The sequence below is a fragment of the Haliotis rufescens genome, unplaced genomic scaffold (genome assembly GCF_023055435.1).
Source record: "Haliotis rufescens isolate VD_foot unplaced genomic scaffold, xgHalRufe1.0.p SCAF_108, whole genome shotgun sequence".
Taxonomy (NCBI): Eukaryota; Metazoa; Mollusca; class Gastropoda; order Lepetellida; family Haliotidae; genus Haliotis; species Haliotis rufescens.
In genome coordinates, this window is record NW_025963789.1 from 167,830 (window position 1) to 189,989 (window position 22,160).

The 22,160-nt window shown below is 41.0% G+C and overlaps 1 protein-coding gene across 1 annotated transcript; it reads left to right on the forward strand.

The window, feature by feature from the left end:
* Positions 1–424: 424 nt before the first annotated feature.
* LOC124143377 lies at positions 425–20,337 on the forward strand. Its single transcript, XM_046512335.2, has 16 exons — positions 425–1,790; positions 6,428–7,038; positions 7,643–7,808; positions 8,226–8,570; positions 9,233–9,637; positions 9,755–9,933; positions 10,911–11,073; positions 11,858–11,943; positions 12,581–12,605; positions 13,264–13,370; positions 13,978–14,112; positions 17,106–17,312; positions 17,687–17,793; positions 18,062–18,212; positions 18,741–18,901; positions 19,414–20,337. The coding sequence occupies exons 1-16, from the start codon at positions 1,157–1,159 to the stop codon at positions 20,126–20,128; spliced, it is 4,197 nt and encodes a 1,398-aa protein (XP_046368291.2). The 5' UTR covers positions 425–1,156; the 3' UTR covers positions 20,129–20,337.
* Positions 20,338–22,160: the final 1,823 nt, after the last annotated feature.

The following is a 22,160-nucleotide window of genomic DNA, read 5'->3' on the forward strand; positions in this document are numbered from 1 at the left end:
GATATAGCGACGATATTCACCACTGACGATAAACACACATGAATGTTGCTCAGAAGCTTTTCAGACCTGGTGTCACTCCGGTGTTCATTTGTGTCTGTAATTATTCAAAATCAAATCTTCTCAATAGCTTCTTGAACCTTTTATCCACACCCAACCTGTTATGACTCAACCCATGTGCAGTCACCTCAAATATTCACTCGCCTGTCACCTATGAAGATCCAGGTTAGAATAGTTCTTCAGCAACCCATGTCGAAAGAGGCGACTAACGTGATCGGGTGGTCAGGCTCGCTGACTTGGTTGATGCATGTCATCGTATTCCAATTACGTAGATTGATGTTCATTGTGTTAATCACTCGATTGTCTGGTCCAGATTCGATTATTTACAGACTGCTGTCATTTAGCTGGAATATTGCTGAGTGCGGCGTTAAACAACAAACAAACAAATACTCGCCTGTTCGACGTCTCCTTATGTTAAGATCTTCAAAGCTGCAGCAAGTAGGACATTGTGGTTGCTGTGTCAATATGCTTCATAAATCTGTATCATATTTTGTATTATGAGTACCACTCGGGTGGGCCAGGCACGGGTCGTCTACAGAAGGGAGGTAACTGTGTAAGTCACATTCATAGGGGGTATCCGACACCTGACCTTGACAACACCTGAAAGAAACAGCTCCTCACAGCATAAACTAGGTCAGCTAAGAAAGGCGTATTATATCCCGAAGACGCAGGGTCATACTATATCCGGGTCTATTCCTAACACTCCATACGCCTCTCTCGGGTATTCCCAGTCTCGGGTAATTGTTCAGCTGAATAACTGCGATTGGCTCAGTCTTGTATCTCTCTCTATCGTCACCTCAGGTGACGTATATGTACATGTAGTGCAGATATTTATTCTTACATCAGATGTTACATCTACTGTACATGTGCGGTCTATTTGGAGAAGGGGACAGTTGAATGACATGAATACTTACTGACACATAGAAGCGCTACAAGTTGAAAGGCGAATCTACAAGGGCCGTGGCTTCGCATTTCTGTCAGGCCTGGTAAATGTATGTATGAATCTGATACACCGTGGTGGACAGACATATCTGTTTATTGAAGGAGCCTTGTGTCTCGTGACGACAACAGTGTGAATACAGATGATTCTACTACCAAGATGTCGGACGCTCGCGTACATATAGTCACATGCTTGAATGTTGACTGTGAAATACAGTATGCTCGTATGTGTGAGGATCTGGAGACCCGGGGGGTCGTGTGTGTCATGGAAGGGAGGGGGGATTATGGCATCGGATCTACTTTTGTGAAGAGGTTCAAGGAAATGGTGGACAGCACCCTTGTGACAATAATACACCTGTGCCCTGACATGATCAACCGCCTATCGAGTTTAACTGACGTTCTCCGAGATCACCAAACTCAGAAATATTTATTCATACACGTCAAATGTACGCCGAAAGAAGTTCCGGAGGTTTACAAAGAAGTTACAAAGATGCTCTTAGTGAATGATTCATACTATAACAAGATCATTGACAAGGTTGTGGAGATTGCCCAACAGCCTCCTAGCTGTGTGTCGTCTGCTACTGAACTGGCCCACACGTCTGCTTCAGATTTGTCGTCTGCTACAAGGGAGGAGAATGGTTATGATTCTGACTCTGGTATTAGTTCTTATTCCAACCCACCGCTTGGAGAGCCTGACGTCTTTGTCAGTCATGTAGAAAATCAGCAGTGTAGAGACACCGGGGTTTACTTTCTGTCTAGCAAGATACAGTACAAGCCTCACCATCTCCTGAAATGTGAGTACATGTAAATATCAGATCCGGGGTAGAGTAGGTCTTCAGCAACCCATACTTGCCGTAAAGGTCGACTACGCTTGTCGTAAAAGGCGACTTACGGGATCGGGTGGACAGGCTCGCTGACTTGGTTGATGCATGTCATCGATCCCAATTGCCTTGGTCTATGCTCATGATATCAATCACTGGATTGTCTGGTCCAGACTCGATTATTTACAGACCGCCGTCATATAGCTCGAATATTGCTGAGTGCGGCGTAAAACAACCAACCAACCAACCAACATATAAGCCCCCATTGGAAATTTCTTGATAAAAAATGTATGTCTGGATGAATTGTCAGCAATAACATTTTCGAAACACCCTTCCCTTAAGGACACATTGTACGAGAAAAAAATAAAATTTACATTTCAAAAGATATATCAGTATATCTCAAACGTCCGTATCACAGATGCAATGCTTTGTGAGCTTGGTTGACAATATATTTTCTGGCGGTTGCTGCTGAAGATCACACCAATATATGTATACTTATTTACAATCTCAATAGGTTAATTACTAACTTTTCATCCTACTGCCAAATAAACCTATTTGCGTGTTTATTCATTTTACAAAAAAAACGGTAATAGAATTCAGTGAATTCTGTAATCGTAGAGATTGACAGCTACCAGCACAGTTGCTCGCATACAACAATACTAGCAGACAGATAATTATATGTTTGTTTGTGTGTTTGTTTGTTGTTTAACGCCGCACTCAGCAATATTCCAGCTATATGACGGCAGATAATTATAGACAGTTCATCGTCACCAAGGCTATAGCTTAGTGTTAATCTTTTCACATTATTGGACACAAGTTAATTTTCTATGTCATTTATGTAGTAGTCATAAGTAGTGATAAATGTTCACCTTGTATTGTCTTACACCACTTTTACAGAATATTTGTCATTATGTTCTACACAGGATTTCGTTCATAGATTTGATTAGATTAAATCTGTTACTGTTTATATCATAGCTCAAATGTTTTCGCCAGTGACAAGTTCTCCAACCATTATGGAAAGCCTTACTGAAATGTTCAGTGAGTGAGTTGGTTTTAACGCCGCTTTTAACAGTATTCCAGTTATATCACGGCGTGTCAGCTTAATGTGGGAGGAAAGCCCGATGTGATGCAGGTCCCTGACGTTTACCACTTCGGTGAAACCCACGCGCACGGTGCTGACAAACCTAGAAACATAATCGGTGCGAACCGGGATTCGAACACACAATCATAGGTTTCTGGCGCGCCCAAGGGACGCAACTCTGCACAGCGAATCGCGGCGCGTCAGACGACTGGCTGAAACGTATGGAGGCACAATTATGTAGTATAGCAGATAGTTTATGAAGCGTAAACATGTGTTTATAGGATTATCTGAAATGTGGTTCCAGCTTGTAAGACTGCACCTAGAAACGTAGATTTAACGACTGTAACAAATTTTGAAATTTTAAAATCAGTGCACAGTTTTATTCTATCTTCTTGCCGATTTAGAGATATTGTCTGATTTTGCTATGTGATACTGCGATGTTGTTGTGCTGGATGTAAATAATAACGTAGCTGTAGTTACGAAAGATAATCTAGTAATTAAACACTCACAGAGCAATAATTATCTTTAATGTCAATTTTATAATGTAAGCTATGTCTCATGCCACTTTCAATTCATTGTAATTTGTATGTGTATCATGTTTGGGAGAGGCATTCAGAGGCAAAATTTGATTGTTTGCCAATCCCTCCACTTTATGGAAATAAGTATGTTTGTACCTAGAAACGTCGCTATTTGCACTAAACCAACTTTGATTGAATGCCAAGTAAACAGATTAATATTATGTTGACTAAACACTCGTCCACATCAAAAGGTTGATGATTGTTTCCTATAGAAACTTATAATCCTTCATGTTATGATTACAGCTTAACAATACCACATCTATCTGGAAAGTAAGTGGATTAATGTCACCAAAATCTATTACTCAGAGTTAAAAATGTCATACACTCAAGCTGTTTAAATGTGTTTTACTAGAACAATTGGCTTTATTTTTTCCGACAATAAACTGTCCAGGTAGAGAAGTGTCTCTGTTTGCTACTTTTGTACAGTAAATCTGTTTAAATGTGTTTTTACCGGAACAATTGGTGTTAGTTTTGACGACAATAAACTGTCCAGGTAGAGAAGTGTCTTTAGTTGCTGTTTAAATGAGGTATTTATATATTTTGTTTGTTTGTTTGTTGTTTAACGCCACAATCAGCAATATTACAGCTATATGACGGCGGTCTGTAAATAATCGAGTCTGGACCAGACAATCCAGTGATTAATATCACGAGCATCGATCAACGCAATTGGGATCAATGACATGCATCAACCAAGTCAGCGAGCCTGACCACCCGAGCCGTTAGTCGCCTTTTACGACAAGCATAGTCGCCTTTTACGGCAAGCATGGGTTGCTGAAGACCTATCCTACCCCGGAATCATCACGGGTAGGTATTTAAATTACAATATAAGTGAACAGCATAGCGGCCATGCTCGATGATTGATCCAGTGTGTTATGTATTACTGTCAAATTATAAATACCCCGGAACCACTTGGTACCGGATATTTTCATGCGAATGGCAGGACGCTACAGACAGCCATGGAAGCAAATAGTACTCTCACGTGCGAGATAAATGATTGGCAAAGTCCTGATGTGGGAGATGGAGATGCAACGTCATATCCAAAATTAAACTAGGACAGCGAATGGGTTCAGGGTATTTATCATAACTGAAAGGATACAAGTATATATTAATACATGTGATAACGAGTATACATAGCGCAGAGCATCGACGTTCACACAAGATCATACATATATTTCAGTTTGAATGTTGCATCAACAAAATGGTAGTGAATGGGCATGAACACCAATCATATATGCAACTTCAAAATGATATCGAAACCATGTCACGCTATTTCGCAATAAGTTTGCACTGTTCGTTAAGAATTCAACACTGATAACTGCGTGCATAGATAACAACCGAGAGTGTATGACTGACTGCTTTAGCGTGCGTTATAATAACAAGCCTAGAACGGGAACAAAATCCGCCTTTCGCAATAACAAGCTCATTTTGGGAAGGTGACAAGCGGGTTCTTAGAAAACAGGTCATTGTTATAAACACGTAGCAGCATGCGTCACAGCTTTTCATCTCTGTGCTATCGTTAACTTTATAAACAGTATGAATGTGAGTCTACAGAATTTGTATTATTCCTTTACTTTGGTCATTTGATTCATTTGGCATACCTTCCACTCCAATCGCCAAAACAGCAACCGATGTTTACAATGTAGAGCTAAGTTACTTGACGTGGTATTCCGATATCCCGTGTCGATAGTGTTCCGGTTCCTGTTTCAGCTGCATTTCTCGAAATAGATTAAGTTTCTAAAATCCAGTCTAACATTCACCTGTCTATATTGTCGCAAAGCGGACAAATCAAAACGCTGCATTTACTTCCCTTTTTGGCGTCAGCCATTTAATGTGGCCCGTGTGTACTGACTGACCCGTGTGTAGTGACACTAAAGAAAAGTTTAAGAGGAAAAATCAACAACCCTTCCCATGAATACACTGTACGTCGTAAGAGGGATATCTTCAGATAGACTGTTCGCCTGTCATTTATTGCTCTGGCATTGAGGTATGTCGGGTATTGTTTGGTGCATATCTATGCCTACATGTCTGTGACCTTCTCAACTTTATAATGTCACCAAATAAAAGTATAAGTGGCAATACAAATAAACTCTGCACTTAAACGCAGTGTACATGTACCTTGTAAACTGGATGCTTACACTTCTTTTCTTTGTTTGTTTGTTGTTTAACGCCGAACTCAGTAATATTCCAGCTACATGACGGCGGTCTGTAAATAATCGAGTCTGGACCAGACAATCCAGTGACTGACATCATGAGCATCGATCCACGCAATTTGGATCGATGGCATGCATCAACCAAGTCAGCGAGCCTGACCACCCGATCCCGTTAGTCGCCTCTTACAACAAGCAGCGTCGCCTTTTACGGATGCTTGCAGACAGATGGTTGACCAATTATATTCATAGCAGTAGAAGTGAGATATGTCGGGCATTAGATATACACTCTTCAAAAAAAGAAACGCACAGGTATATTTTTAGTAAATTCAATTACCAAATAAAGTCGATATATTGCTGAAGACCTATTCTACCCCGGAATCTTCACGGGTCGGTCTTCAGCAACCCATGCTTGCCGTAAATGGCGAATATGCTTGTCGTAAAAGGCGACTAACGGGATCGGGTGGTCAGGCTCGCTGACTCGGTTGATACATGTCATCGATTCCAATTGCGTGGATCGATGCTCATGATGTCAATCACTGGATTGTCTGGTCCTGACTCGATTACGTTACAGACCGCCGTCATATAGCTGGAATATTGCTGAGTGCGGCGTTAAACAACAAACAAACATATATTAACCAACATATACTGTATTCGCGTTTCTTTTGTCGGTGAGTATATGAACATCAAATGATTCTTTGTAGACTCAGTTAGTCTTAGGGATATATTTAGGGCACCTTTTTCTCTGTAGCTGGTCTTATTGGTCACTGTTCTTAATTCCACATCTATTTTCCAAATTATCAGGGTCATCCAAAGTTGAACTTCGAGAGATGTGCCGCAAGACTAGACTTTATGACAGTAGCAACAGATCAAACACAGTTCGCTGTCTTCTGACCAAAGTCCTTCCAGAAATCTTTGCAAAGAAGGATATATCTGCAATAGTGGAACTTCTGGCAGTTCCAGTTCCTGTGATACAGAATAAAGTTTTAACTAAACTCGGGGACATCTTACTTTCAACTAAACACGACACTATTGATCGGGGTGATCTGAAGTCAGCTGAAAAGGCTTTGTTTGAACGCTGTCTGACAGAGACTGATGTTATAGATCCCGTGTTCCTGCATAATTTGATTTCCACGTACCTTCTGACTCTCACCTATTTGGCGGTGTCCCAAGAATCTCGTCATTCATCCTTGGATTCCACGATCAAACGGGTAAAGCAATACATTTCACAGCCAAGCTCAGGAAACGAGGTTCCTCTGAGTGACATCAGTGTGTTTGTCGATGACATACAAAAACGTATTGATGACGTCACCAAAGCAGTCACAGCATGTGGAACGAATTGGAAGCAACTTTGGTCCGTGAAGAAGAAATCCTGGCCTGTTCATTTCTCTATGGTCTTGGGGACACTTATGGAGGTAAAACAGCAACTTGATAGTAAACATTCTAAATCACAATGCCTAATTTCAAAACTCTTCTTATCCTCTTCAAGTCTTCTAAATAGTGGAATTTGTTTCTTGAATGCATATAAATGTTTTTGTGCATCAACTTGGCTGAAATGGTATTACCCTTTCAGGGATTTCCCTTTTATAGACTATACACTGGATCACTGTTACCATACATATAACAAAGAACATGTATGGCACAAGGTCAATATGTTTGCGGATGCATTGCCGGTACATTGACAAACACCTCTTTGATTCCGACCAATTATCATGTAATATTTGAATAGTGAAGTGACATTGATATGCTTTCTTTTCTTGTCTTTTAGAAAGAAAAGATTGATCTTGCACTTTGAGCTCCTAAAGCTCGAAATTGGAAAGTTTTCTGTTTTGGTATAGTTATAATTGAAATGTGAACCTCAAAGTAATGTTTGTTTCAATCGACCAATCGGTGTTAGGCAAGTAACGCTGCAATCATATAAAATAACACTTCCGACTTTTAGTTGTTTTAAGAATTTTATGCCCAAAGTTCAGTTGCACAATTAATCTTTAAACTAAACTGTTTTGTTTCTTGAAACAGGTGTTTCATGGCGACCCCCAGACTGCCCTCGTGGCCTTAGACACACTCCCAGCACTACTGAAGCCAGGGAAACTCAGAGTTCGAAACGTGTTAAAGAAACCAAAACCACAAAAGAGAGTTGTACAGTTGGTCACTACTGGGATGGTTGCTTACCTGAATGCCTTAGGTAAGTGCATACGTGGCTGTCCCAGGATTGTGTGGAATGCCCATTCAATTTTTGTAATTTAATAGAAATGCATTGTCATTCTTATATCACCCTAGTGAGTGAGTTGGGTTTAACGCCGCTTTTACCAGTATTCAAGTTATTTCGCGGCGTGTCAGCTTGATGTGGGAGGAAAGCCCGAAGTGATGCATGTCTCAGACGTTTACCACTTCGGTGAAACCCACGAGCCTTAGAAGACCGTGCCACCCGTGCCCCCTAATATCACCCTAAATAACCAGTTGTTCGCATATCCCCTATCAACGAACCTAAGGACGTTGGTTTAAGAATTCTATAAAGTATGAAGGACGTTACAATGGAACGAGTTTGCGAGTTATGAAAGATGCATTTCAGTAAATCACTGTGCTGTAACTTCGTTAACAGGAGATGCAGTAGGTGAGGATATAGAAGATCGTGCAAAGGCTGCTTTCACAGCTCTTGGATTGTCACTGAAGGACTTGGACAGAAGCATATATGTCATGACAAGATGTTTATTGTTTTCGCAAAGCCCTGTGATCAGACAGGGTGCTGTATCCCTGTGGAAAGATGCCAACGCTGAAACAACACACAGTTTGATGGTGACAGAGGTTCTGACACATCTACATCCAATCAGCATCAACCGCCTGCACAAGCAACCAACCAACCATTCTACAAGCAGCACAAGCTGGAAAGTAGCTTCAACTCAAATTGGATCAGAAAAAATCATGATACACGTCAATTTACCAACAGGTATAAAACTAGGAGGTGCCCAGTTTCATTAGAACACAGCTAAAGGCTAAAGGCTTTGGTCCAATGGGTGTTTTGTTATTGTTGGTTGGTTTGTTTGTCGTTTAACGCCGCACTCAGCAATATTCCAGCTATATGACGGCGGTCTGTAAACAAACGAGTCTGGACCAGACAATCCCAGTGATTGACATCATGAGCATCAATCCACGCAATTGGGATTGATGACGTGCATCAACCAAGTCAGCGAGCATGACCACCCGATCCCGTTAGTCGCCTTTTACAACAAGCATAGTCGCCTTTAACGGCAAGCATGTGCTGCTGAAGACCTATTCTAAGTTTTGTTATTGGTTCAAATGGGAAGTGTAAAAGTTATGCTTACGCACACTGTACACTTTATACATATATGTATTATTCGTTTACCTCAAGTATTGACTGTTTTAAAACAGAGTATTAGTGGCAGCACTTTTCCTGAATAAACAGAGTACAGTTCTGACAAACGTTTTACTGGGCTGACCATTTGTTCTCGCAACCGTACCTATATATCTCGATAAGGTACTGTAATTTATCCTCTATCTGTTACTTAGTTTGCGCGATCGGACATCAACACTCCACGTTAAGGTCTTGCTGCATACAAACTGTGGTTTAAGTATTTTCAAACTTTCCAGAGGACGTCCTTGTGGAACATAGCAGAAGTCCATCCAAATCGTCGGATTGTGGTCACCTCACTACAGTCGAGATTCTGAGAGTTCTTTCTACACATAAGAGTATCCTGTCTATGTGGGCGTACAGAATCGACCAGTTCCCTGTTTTCTACATCACTGAGGATTACAGCCAACAGAACTTCCAGAAGGTGCTATATTACAGTGCCAAGAACAAGGACTGGTTTAAACCTCTTCAGCTCATGCAGTTCCTGATACAAGCTCTGGAAGCAGTTATCGCCCTTCATGAACATGGCACAATACACAGAGATCTTACTGCTGCAAGTTTCGCATATAACAAACAGAGCAAATCTGTCAAGCTGTGTCGCTTCATGTTGTCTCGAAAATGTGGACGAGACGAAACTCTTGTTGGTATGTCCATACATGTTCTACTTTTGGTAATGCATTAATAAATACACTAATCTGTAATGTAGACAAATATTTATTGTATCTATGCTTGCTACGTATAATGACTGACTTTATTGTTAGACAGAGAATGTTCAACCATTCCCACGAGATGGTCTTCCCCAGAGTCCCTCAAGAAACACCATTTCTCTATGCGGTCTGATTATTGGATGGTTGGGCATCTCATCTATGAAGTCATCACACACGGTTGCCTCCCCTACTCAGATCTCAAAGGACAAAATGAGTCCGCCATTGGCAATCTGGTGAATGTTCCTTAACGCTCACGATCATATAACAATAACTGTGAATTTGTAGATGTGGTTTTACACTCAACTATTACCACCATTTACCAGGACAAACGGACCTATACACCCATTCGAGTTGGCAACAGTGCCTGTATGATTTGTTTTAGTTGACCTCACGCTCAAAAGCTAAAGTTGGTTAAAATAATCTGGGTATCGTTGTGAATCATTCGGTCTTTCCAAACGTATTAGGTTGTCACATCATTTTGAAATATTGATCAGCGTAGTGATAACCCTCACTCACATTCTCAATTGCAATAAATTCTCAGCCTAATGATTGAATAAATTCCAATATTTTAGGTTTTGATTATCAAGGTTCTCATGATGATAGCCACATACAAGCCATCTTATCCTAGAACTGTCCGGACATTTTTCATAACAAATGTCTGACTGGATCACAGTCCGTAGAAATTGAAACTACTGGACAGGCAAAAAAAATGTTATCATCATGCTGCGAGATTATTGCAACTGTGAATGCGTTTCAGTGAGTGAGGTATATGGGCCCGTGAAGATTCCGGGGTAGAATAGGTCTTAAGCAACCCATGCTTGCCGTAAAAGGCGTCTATGCTTGTCGTAAGAGGCGACTGACGGGATCGGGTGGTCAGGCTAACTGACTTGGTTGAAACATGTCATCAATCTTATTCCGTGGATCGATGCTCATGATATCAATCACTGGATTGTCTGGTCCAGACTCGATTATTTACAGACTGCCGTCATAGAGCTGGAATATTGCCGAGTGAGGCGCAAAACAACCAACCAACCAACCAACATAGAATCCACAATATTGGGAATGTCTTGATAACAAATGTATGTCTGGATGAATTGTCGTAGAATTTGAACTATTTTGGACAGGCAACATAACGTATAGCGTAGTTTTTATGTATGTATTGTGCCCTGCTTGTTTAGAGTGTACAGTCAGTTTGCTTCTCATGCTCCAGATAAAGGAAGACAGAAAGAAGTTGTGCCAAGAAAGGTGCATCCCTACCTCCGTATTTGACGCCATCCAATGCTGCACCCGCTATGATGATACCCATCGCCTGTCCGTGTGTGAGGCAAAGAGCAGGTTGGAGGAGACCTTCGATCGTTACATCAGCTGCAACGGTAAACCAATATAACATTTGTTCCGACAGCGTAATACACTGTTTGACCAATTGTTCATCCTTGTTGCTAAGGACGCAGTTGCCAAGGAGGTCAATGTTTAAGAATGTCCTAATGGGATAACAATCACTGTTGCAATTACATACCTTGGGCGTCGGGCCGTTTGACTCTCCTCTTATTTTCTGCTTCTGAATGTTATCATAATATGAATACCAATATTATTTTCTTTGATTTTATTAAATCAGTATGCGGTAAGATTTCTGCTTCCTGCTTCTAACATGGATTGCATTAATAGTTGGACATATATTTCTCCGTTAGAGAATAGGTCTTCAGCAACCAATGCTTGTCGTAAAAGGCGCCTAACGGGATCGGGTGATCAGGCTCGCTGACTTGGTTGATGCATGTCATCGTATCCCAAATACGTAGATCGATGCTTATGTTGTCAATCACTGGACTGCCTGGTCCATACTCGATTATTTACAGACCACCGGAATTGCCGGAATAGTGCGGCGTTAAGCAACAAAGAAACGAACATAAGCTTGATTTTGATATGACACTCATACGCTGATGTTAGCTTAAAGTAACCTTGGTATCGTTGTGAGTGCGGCGTTGAACAACAAACAAACAAAATAAAACAAACATAATTATATTTCTCATGCTGATCATTTATCAGTTTCTAGTCATTGATCTGACTGTCTTTATTTCATATTGCTGCCTTCATATTAATCATGTTGTGGTACGTGGTTGTCTGTCTTCTGTATATGCATTGTGTGATATCTTCTTGTAGAACTACCTGAAAAGATAACTTCCGTGACTCCAGACATTTTGTTTCCTGGACTTGACAGATCATCCTATCAGGGTCTCCCAAAAGAAGTAGGTGACCAAGCTGCTTTTGGCGATCTCATTAACAATAGACTAAATAATGCATGTGGATTGTCTGGTCCTCACTCGATTATTTACAGACCGCCGTCATATAGCTGGAATATTGCTGAGTGCGTCTTTAAACAACAGGATGTGAGTGAGTGAGTGAGTTAAAATTTTAAGTCACATCGGCAATATTTCAGCCATATCGTGACTATCAAGGGTTTGATATAATAAATACTATCAAAATTATAATAAAAACCTGCCAACGAAGGACAGTAAAAACACTAGATTTATCACAGAAAAGATATAAAACTTGTATGGAATCATAAAAAAGAGAACTATACATTACAATAACATGAGAAAAAAAGGCTATAAATCGCCAGCCATTGAAGGTAGATCACCACACTAGGGACCATGGGGACTTACAGTACCTTTGCTACCTGCTTTTTATACTAGTATATATATATATATATATATATATATATATATATACCTTCAAATTAATTAATGATGCGGATCAAAACAAAACGTTTTATTGTAGATTTAATTAAAATTTCTATCATAATGGGATCTAGTACAGGACATAATCAAAGTCGATCCATTAGGAACATTAGGAAATTCACGGAAATAATGTTTTGTTTTTCAGGCTTCCGAAGGGGATTATGCATATGGTACGTTCTTCCATGACAATCAATGTTGTAGGCTTACACCGTACATTAACATCATATTAAGATGTCTATTCCTTTCTAATCCCTCTCCAACTTCAAGTCATAAAATTAATTTAGTCATGTTGAGTGCACTATTGTTAATATCACTATACAAGATATAGAAAATGCATCTCCGCTAGTTTGTTCAATACAGTGATTATTTCTGCTCTTTCAACAGTTAATAAAACATGTTTGTCTCGGTTGATCCAGCAAGTTCATGTGTGTATTAATATAAATTTGTTTGCTGACAATTACACATACCTAACGGGTAGTGAGTGAGTGAGTGTGGTTTTACGCTGTTCATAGCAACATTCCAGCATACTTCACACCCATGTTTGGAATCAAACCCGGGGTCCTTGGCGTGACGAGAGAACGCTTTAACCACTAGACTAACCCAACGTCTCTCCAGGGTATGTACGCCGTGTTGGTACCTTTAAGACTGACTGTAGATAATTTGTCTTCTGCAAATCCATGCTCATGGGGTTCGCTCATTTTGAAAAATAATCACCTACAGTCTATGTCATTTTCATATTTTCCCCTGGCGAGTCACACTCATTGTCTACACATAACTGTCATCTGTAACGTACTCGTATTTAATATATCTTTATTACATCTCTTGCAGACGAGTGTGTCCATGAGTACCAAAATTTTGAAGAAAGTCAAACTACCTCCACAAAAGATGAACCGTTGTACGAGGATTTGGGCCCAAGCTACGATGTAGATTTTTTGGTAAGGTACTTTTGCATCGCTTTTCCCTCCATGCATAACACGTTGAAGTGATTGCCCTCCAAGCAGAGTAACATTGTTCCTTGTCTTCACAACCAGTATCCCACATATCAAACTCAAATATAACATGTACACAAACGACGACCTGTTCTGATTCCCTTCATATAACGATATTAGTTTCAATGCAGTAACACCATTGTATATATAAAATAGCAAGATGAAACTTCATTCATTATACGTCAAATGCATGTCATTTTAGTGACAAGTACAAGATGGCTGAATTGTTCTGATACACATAATCCGAATTTTATATGCCAATCAGATCTCATTTCAGTGCAATTATTCAAAGAGAGGAATGCAAATATATACAGATATCCTGTTTGTATTTGTCTTCTCATCTTTCTATTCCTTATTGCTTTCCATTTGTTTGCTATTTTTTAGATGTTTTCACAGTAGGTTTCCATAACTTGGACCTAATCTGTAATTTCAAAATATGTACTTTAACTATACCCCCCTTTAATACATGCTTATCTTCCCCTTATTTTATCTATGGTGAGCCGTTAATATAGACATTTCAAGATTACTATCTAATCCCGTGTTCGTTTCTTAGCTTAAACCAAATCAGAGAATGGACATACTGTGTCGTCGCCTGACGCAGACAGAAGAATCACAATTGAACACAGAGAACATCCCAGGAATTTACGGCCATGTGGCTGTTGAGAAAAGGAATGACACAGAATACATGGTAAGATTGTTAGTAACAAAAGCTTTTCATACCGACATGGTGGCTACTACGTATAGCATAGGGGCTCTGGTTAGCCCTGTGGTTAAATCGTTCACTCCTCAGTTCGGGTTTGATACCCCACATTGTCACAAAGTGTTTATTGGAGCGACAAAACCATTTCCGAAATCATAAGAAATATCTTCCGAAAGCGTCCAATGTACATTTCAAACTAAATCATAAGTATGTGTTTATCAATCACCATCAAGTGATGATACCAGGTGTTCATGAAAGGCTGAGCGTATCCTGCCATATAACATATGCAAAGACAAGTTCACCCGAAAAAACACGGGAACATACGGTACACGTAAAGGTAGGGAATTGCATCGGACATCATTTTTGTCATTGATGGGTCAAATTTAGAAATGTCCACCAATAAATGTTTTGAAAGCTTTATTGAGGCCATGAATGTTGTAACAGCTTTTCGGCAAGCAAGAGTGTTATGATGCTCTTTAAAATCTCCGTACAAAGAGCATATTCGATTGTACCTCAAAAGTTGTGCAATGTAGACACCATAGGCTGGAGCTGCAGGAATATTGCTCGACATGAAGGGAAAGTTGACTATTGGAAAGCTGAAGACATCTCTCTTGTCATACGGTCTTGTGTGGAGTTTCTTGTCACTCTTCGCTGGTCTCTTTTATTTCTAGTTCAGGTGGGGAAATCAGTTCCCATGTTTGGTGTGCCAGGAATATAACTAAAACATTCGCTGATTACTTGGACAACGACACAATCCAAGATTATAAATGTACATTCGCACACATTCGCATAAACCAGAGTCTGTTATTTACTATCACGACTGTACATTACAATACAAATTTGCAGTCATTTAGCATCCACCTATGTTATGAAGACAGCCTACGATACCTATTCTCATACTCAATTTGACCTCCACCAGTTCTTCGCTCCTTTTATGTTTCTAGGTTTCTCTGCTTTGCTTGTTTGTTTGTTTGTTGTTTAACGCCGCACTCAGCAATATTCAAGCTATATGACGGCAGTCTGTAAATAATCGAGTCTGGACCAGACAATCCAGACATCATAAGCATCGATCCACGCAATTGGTATCAATGACATGCATCAGCCAAGTCAGAGAGCCGCATCAGCCAAGTCAGCGAGCCTGACCACCCGTTAGTCGCCTCTTACGACAAGCAGTGTCGCTTTTTACAGCAAGGTGAGTTGCCCAAGACCTATTCTACCCCGGATCTTCATGGGTCGGTTTGTCTGCACCATACTCGTGCTCGTGGGTTTCATCAACGTGTTTAAACAGGTCTGTTATAATGTTTGGGAACAATGTTTCAAACTGACATTTTCTTGTTGCTGTTAGTGTTGTTTAACCAGACAATGTGTGTGATATTCCAAGGTACGAGCGGTGGCTGAAATGTTCTGAACCTAATTATAATGGACTGTATTGATGGGGGTTACTTCTTTCTTGATTTTCAACATAATCCATCTCCCGAAGCAAACACTTCTGCCAGTGATGCTGGAGTGTCTGGATCAAACTGGTGTAAAATGCTATTCTGCTAGTGGTGTAACATGTCCTTAACGGCAGAAATGACGTTATCATCATTTGCATAATGCTTGCCAGACAGTACCTGCGTCACGTTTGGGAGAGGTGGAAATCTGACGGTGCCACATGTGGCGAATATGGAGCGTGTTCAATGAGTTCAAAGCAACAGTCATGCAGTGCATCCATGGCGGCAACAGACTCTTGCACAAGTGCACTGTCCTGGTGAAACAACACACCTTCAGTCAGTTTACGGGTTGTAGTCCACCAGGAGGATTTCTTAGGAATCACAGAAAAACGAAGCCATCACCTTGCCATCTGGATGGGACAGACTTTGCCTTCTTCGGAGGAGGGAACAAGCGGTGTCTCCACAACTGTGACTGTTGTTTAGTCTCTGTACTCATCCATGATTACAAATCGCTCAACAAAATCAGCTGAGTCTGCCTCAAAACGATCTCAAGACAGGTGATAAAGCTTGAGCTTTTCAGATCAAGGATCGGCAGCCCTAGGACCCAACATGCTGATATCTTTGTTATGTCCTGTTTATTCCTCTGAAACCGCCTCTTTAGTCTAGAGGTAGAGCGTCCGCCCAGAGAGCGGAAGGTTCAGGGTTCGATCTCCGGCCGCGTCATACCAAAAGATGATAAAAGTTCGTACTTGTTGTTACCCTGTCTGTCGCACGGCATTAAGGGGCTAAACCAAGGACTGGTCAGCTCGGAGTCAGTGTACTGTGTCTGAGTGGGGTATTCATGTTAAACTGCGGCATGGTATCTCAGTGTGCAAGCACTAGAAATTGGCATCAATCCGGACTAGTACAAGCAGCCACACACACACACACACACACACACACACACACACACACACACTTTCATGCACGTCGCTATATAAGTAAAATAATCTTGGACGCGACGTTAAACCCCATTTCACCTCACCTCATTCCTCAGATGCCTAGTATACTGGCTATGTGGCGTGTGGTGAGCCATCAATCATCCATAATCATATGTATTTTAACATTTGCCTTCGTGGCGGCAGTTGAAGGTCTTCCTGATCTTGGGACAATTTCGAGTCTCTCTCTTCCCCTCTTCAACTCCGCTGCCCTCCTTTGTACAGTGGCAAAGGAAGGAGCATCATCCCCTTAAGTAGACACCAAGTCCGTGTTGAGAAATGTTGGAGTTAACCGGTTCGGTCGGAGATAATTGATAACAGCGCAGTAGCCAGTTTGTCCTTTTTCGTCAAGGTAGATTACCTAATCTCTTTCATGCCTGAGAAATGCTGCTTGGTTGAGTATTTGGTTCGAATGCAGCCTGTAAGTATGAAAAGTAGTGTACTTAACACTTTCATACATCCTTCGTAGTTAGGCTTAGAACTGTTCAGCCACCTCTCGTTTGCATTAGATGAACGTAACAAATGAATCATAACACTCCTGTTGGTAGCCAAGGTAATGTTTAATACGCAGGTGTATGACTTCCCAACTGGAGATTGTGTCTCACTGAGCAATGTGATGGATGTTAGGAGCCTCGGCCTATGGTCTGTGGAGTACATTCGCTGTTTGAGTGCAGTGGCAAAGACGTTGTCTCTTCTACATCAGCAAACCTGGGTCCATGGTTGTCTATGTGCAGATAATATTTGGATAGCTTATACTGAAGATAAAGGCAATTACACGGTAAGATCATAGACCTTTTTTCTTGAGTTCGAATCCCGATTCTCCCGGATTATGTTCCCAGGTTTGTCAGAACCATAAGTGGCAGGGGTAGGACTTTTCTGAAGCTGACATGTTAGTAAATCTTTTTTTTCAGTAATAATTGTCAGTTGATTCCACAATCAAGCATGTTAATTGACAGATAAATCTGTCTCTACAGAAACCTAAGAGAAATAACAACACAACGTTTCCTCAAGCATCCTAAAATGATATCCTCGGGATGACCTGTCGCTCTTTTGCCCAATTGTCAATAACAGCTGCCAAGTCAATCCACGAGATAAACATGTTATTTGACACAAAGTGAAGACTCATCAAACCTACCTCTCTCCCTGTCACAGGTATACTTCTCAGACCTTGGATATATCCGTATGTCACGTGACACTGAGGATGGAATGATTGCCGATGACAGTTTTGTTGTGCCACAGGATGAACATGTGTACAGAAGGTAATTTCTGGAACGTAATACTTTGTACTGTTTGTTGTTTCACAGTGACCTCACTGAAAAGTACTTGATAGCAAAGATAACAATTAGCAAAGTGGTACAATACATAATCGTTTGCTAACAGCTATCCACTAAGGAATCAACCAAACGCAAGATTTCACTGAAATATTGTTCAAGGCAGCATAAAGTTTTAAGCAACCCATTCACTCACAACAAATTATTGTTTGCTGCAGCTTCGTCCCTGATGATTTATTATTATTATTTTTGTCAGATCGCCCCCTGAGGTAATACGAGACGGTACCTACTCATGGGCGAGTGACGTCTTCAGTTTTGGCCTGATCTTGTGGAATGGGTTCTCCAAATTTAGCACTTACCACAATCAAAGACATCAAAACATACTCGAGAGTATTCCGAAGGATAAGGTAACGTCATTGCTGCGCTGTATTTATCGTTATTTTCTATTTTATTCTCTGCAACTTCCTTAGTTCCTGGGTTGGTATCGGAGATCGGCTCTTGTTCTGAACCCTTTGTCATATTGGGTTTCAACAAAGTGGTAAACGTGAACGGCCTGTTTTCCTTAAACTTTCATCAAATACTCAGAGTTAAAAATACCCTCAACCATCCATTCTGTATTTTGCCAGCCTTCAGATATGTTTGTTTGTTTGTTGTTTAACGCCGCACTCAGCAATATTCCAGCTATATGACGGCGGTCTGTAAATAATCGAGTCTGGACCAGACAATCTATTAATATCATGAGCATCGATCCATGCAATTGGGATCGATGACGTGCATCAACCAAGTCAGCTAGCCTGACCACCCGATCCCGTTAGTCGCCTTTTACGACAGGCGGATCACCTTTTACGACAAGCATGGGTTGCTGAAGATCATATTCTATCCCGAATCTTCACGGGTCCCTTCAGATATGTTTTAAAGTGTTCCTATTTTTACAGTTATATGAGTACCTGACCACAACATCTGGACATCAAATTCTTCCCAAACCGGAAAAGTGCCCGGATACAATCTATTCTCTCATGCTCCTCTGCTGGAGCCCAGAACGACATGAAAGGCCACGGATGACAGTTGTTCAACAGAAATTACTGGAACATATAAGGTATTTTCCAAATCACGACTGTGCAATCATCATTCTCAAAAATACATATTTCAATATACTAGTAATTCCGTCTGGTCTAACAGTAGGATGTGCTGTCTATAAATACTCATAACATTTGCATGTAGATTAAGACATTTAGTATGCTGTCGTCCATACATACTTTCTTTATGAAATTTGATTGTGTAAATTCATATCCAATTTGGAGTGTGTGAGTGAGTTACTCCACTCTGCGACGGAGGTCATGGACGCTTACTTTTTAAGTAAACCCATGAGCCATGGATACCAAGTGTCAAGATCAGATCCTATCTGGAATTTTGGGCGAGGGATCAACCGTCACACATGGGGCGAACTTTATCAGATATATTACCTTGATTTTAAACCACTGTTCATCCCATGCCCGGCAAGAGCTTTTTATTGCCCTACTTGAGAGGCTGAAAATATTACAAATTGTTTTGCCCGTTTACTATCACGTCAACAAAAACTTTAACATTTAAACATAATTCTTCTTTCAGCGATGAAGTCCGTCCCGACAGAAATCCAGATATGTATGATACTGTAGATACTGAGGGACAATCAAGTGAAGACGACCCGTATGCTTATCCTGATCCTGCAGACACCATACTGTCAGATGACTATGATAGTGTGGAAGGGTCTTCCTTACAATGTGATGGGCCACGCTCGTCCTTTACGTCATCTACACTTGTCGGTGGCGGCACCGGTGTGTCGGTTGACAAAGAAACATTCAAAGTTCACCCGAGTCCCAGTAAACCAAGCCTTAAACCAAAACCTTTGCCAAGAAATGAGACAAATGGAAAAGCCTTACAATTACAGAAGTACCTTGCGGAATCTGGGAGTTCGTCTGAAAGCTCCGGATCAAGAACAAATATATATGTGAACAATGTTGAGAAGACGAAAACGAATGAGAAACCACGTCTCCCTCCAAAGCCAAAATATCTGTCACGTCATACACAAGATGCACCCTCAAGTGATTATCAACTATGTGGTGATGCATCTTCAAGTGATGATCAAATAAATGATGACTGTAGGCATCCTGTAGATAGAAGTCTCGAATTGTCTCCCAGAAACAGACCCGAATCACAGCAACCGACAAACCAAACTGGTCTGAAGCCAAGCACTGTGCCACAACGGGTCAATGGACCGCCTTCGCTCGACAGTCCACCACCTCTACCACAGCGTCCGCCCCCACGACGTAACAGTGAAAACTAACCGGTGATGCAACAGTTCAGGTCGAACTGTATGGAAAATGAAGTAGCAACATGAAAACTGATTGCACTTCATCCAAATGGGGAGCACGGTTAACCCAGTCGTCTAAGGGCGCCGCGATTCGTTGTGCAGTGTTGCGTCCCTTGGGCACGCCAGAAACCTATGATTGTGGGTTCGAATACCGGTTCGCCCCGATTATGTTTCTAGGTTTGTCAGCACCATACCCGTGCTCGTGGGTTTCACCGAAGTGGTAAATGTCTGAGACCTGGGTTACTTCGGGCTTTCCTCCTACATCAAGCTTACATGCCGTGATAAAACAGGAATACTGTTAAAAGCGACGTTAAACTCACTCACTCACACACTCACTCATCCAAATGAAATCTCAGACGTTCAGTGGGATTCGTAGATTTTTAGGCTACTTGACAAACACTTGTGTCCTAGAGTACAAACTGACATGAAATAGAATGATATATTTATGTGAATATATTCGTGTCCCTTCTTGGCTAATATATACATTTAATTTACTGTAGATTGATTTTGTAGTGACCGAAATGGATTATTTATCATTAGTATTTTACACGCACAGGTACCGGTTTCTCGAACTGTCAAAGCACTCCTCTTTAGGTAATACGCATCGGTGCCCTATCTGTACGCATTCTTGCTGTCTTAAATACTTATTCTAGTGAGCACTTGAACACTTCACACTTCACTATTACATGGGACCCGTGAAGATCAATCACTGGATTGTCTGGTCCAAACTCGATTATTTACAGACCGCCGTCATATAGCTGGATTATTGCTGAGTGCGGCGTTAAACAATAAACCAACCAACACTATTACACGGACTGTGCCGTGTTATTACTGATTGTTGGTTGGTTTGTTGTTTAACGCCGCACTCAGCAATATTCCAGCTATATGACGGCGGTCTGTAAATATTCGAGTCTGGACCAGACAAACAGTGATTAATATCATGAGCATCGATCCACGCAATTCGGATCGATGACATGCATCAACCAAGTCAGCTAGCCTGACCACCCGATCCCGTTAGTCGCCTTTTACGACAAGCATAGTCACCTTTTACGGCAAGCATGGGTTGCTGAAGACTATTCTACCCCGGAATCTTCCCGGGTTATGCGGGGGCGGTCGGGTAGCCTAGTGGTTAAAGCGTTCGCTCGTCACGCCGAAGACCCGGGTTCGATTCCCGACATGGGTACAATGTGTGAAGCCTATTTCTGGTGTCCCCCGCCGTGATATTGCTAGAATATTGCTTAAAGCGGCGTAAAACCATACTCAGTCTCTCACTCACTCACTCACTCCCGGGTTATGTGACTACACAGACATGATATTTCTGTTATTTGATAAGAGTATATCTAATCTAACACGTAATGTACTTACTGGTTTTGTATATATCCATCCTGTAAATACTTCTGTAATGACAGACAATAGAATCCATAAGGGTATAGAGTACTTAGATAAAAGCTTGTCTGCTGTGTTATATATGAACATCCAGGTTGCGAAATTATCCTTCCTGGTGACTATAATGCACGGTACGGTAATTTGAAAGATTTTATTATCGACGACAACAACAGATTTTTTACATGTTTAGAAGACATGGAGTATGTATCGGACGTATTTGACGTGCCCCGCAGTACCAGAGATGATGTGTGTAATGAATACGGGAGGGATCCGGTGGACTTTTGTTGTACGTTCTCTGTCCATATTGTAAATGAACGATTTGCTGGGGATAAGGAAGGATCATTTATTTGTTTTAAGGAGGGTGGCGCTAGTTTGGTTGATTATGTACTATGCTCAACTTGTTTATTTGACAACATTTCCGACTTTAGCATCCATACTCACTCTAAATCAGATCACTTTTCTATCATACCTACCCTACATGGATGTGAGAGACAGGTCGATAATGTTAATGAAATGCATGTAAATAATATTCCTAGATATACATGGAGAATGAAATTGTGATGCCTTTAAACATAACGTTATTGAGTTATTGTCTGCACTTCACATGGATGAGTTTATG

Bases quoted from the DNA above. Each gene is read 5' to 3' on its own strand.
- LOC124143377 (XM_046512335.2), top strand. From the start codon at position 1,157: ATGTCGGACGCTCGCGTACATATAGTCACATGCTTGAATGTTGACTGT. The intron at 11,074-11,857 runs GTAAACCAATAT...ATCTTCTTGTAG, and splicing joins TCGTTACATCAGCTGCAACG to AACTACCTGAAAAGATAACT. The intron at 12,606-13,263 runs GTACGTTCTTCC...CATCTCTTGCAG, and splicing joins CGAAGGGGATTATGCATATG to ACGAGTGTGTCCATGAGTAC.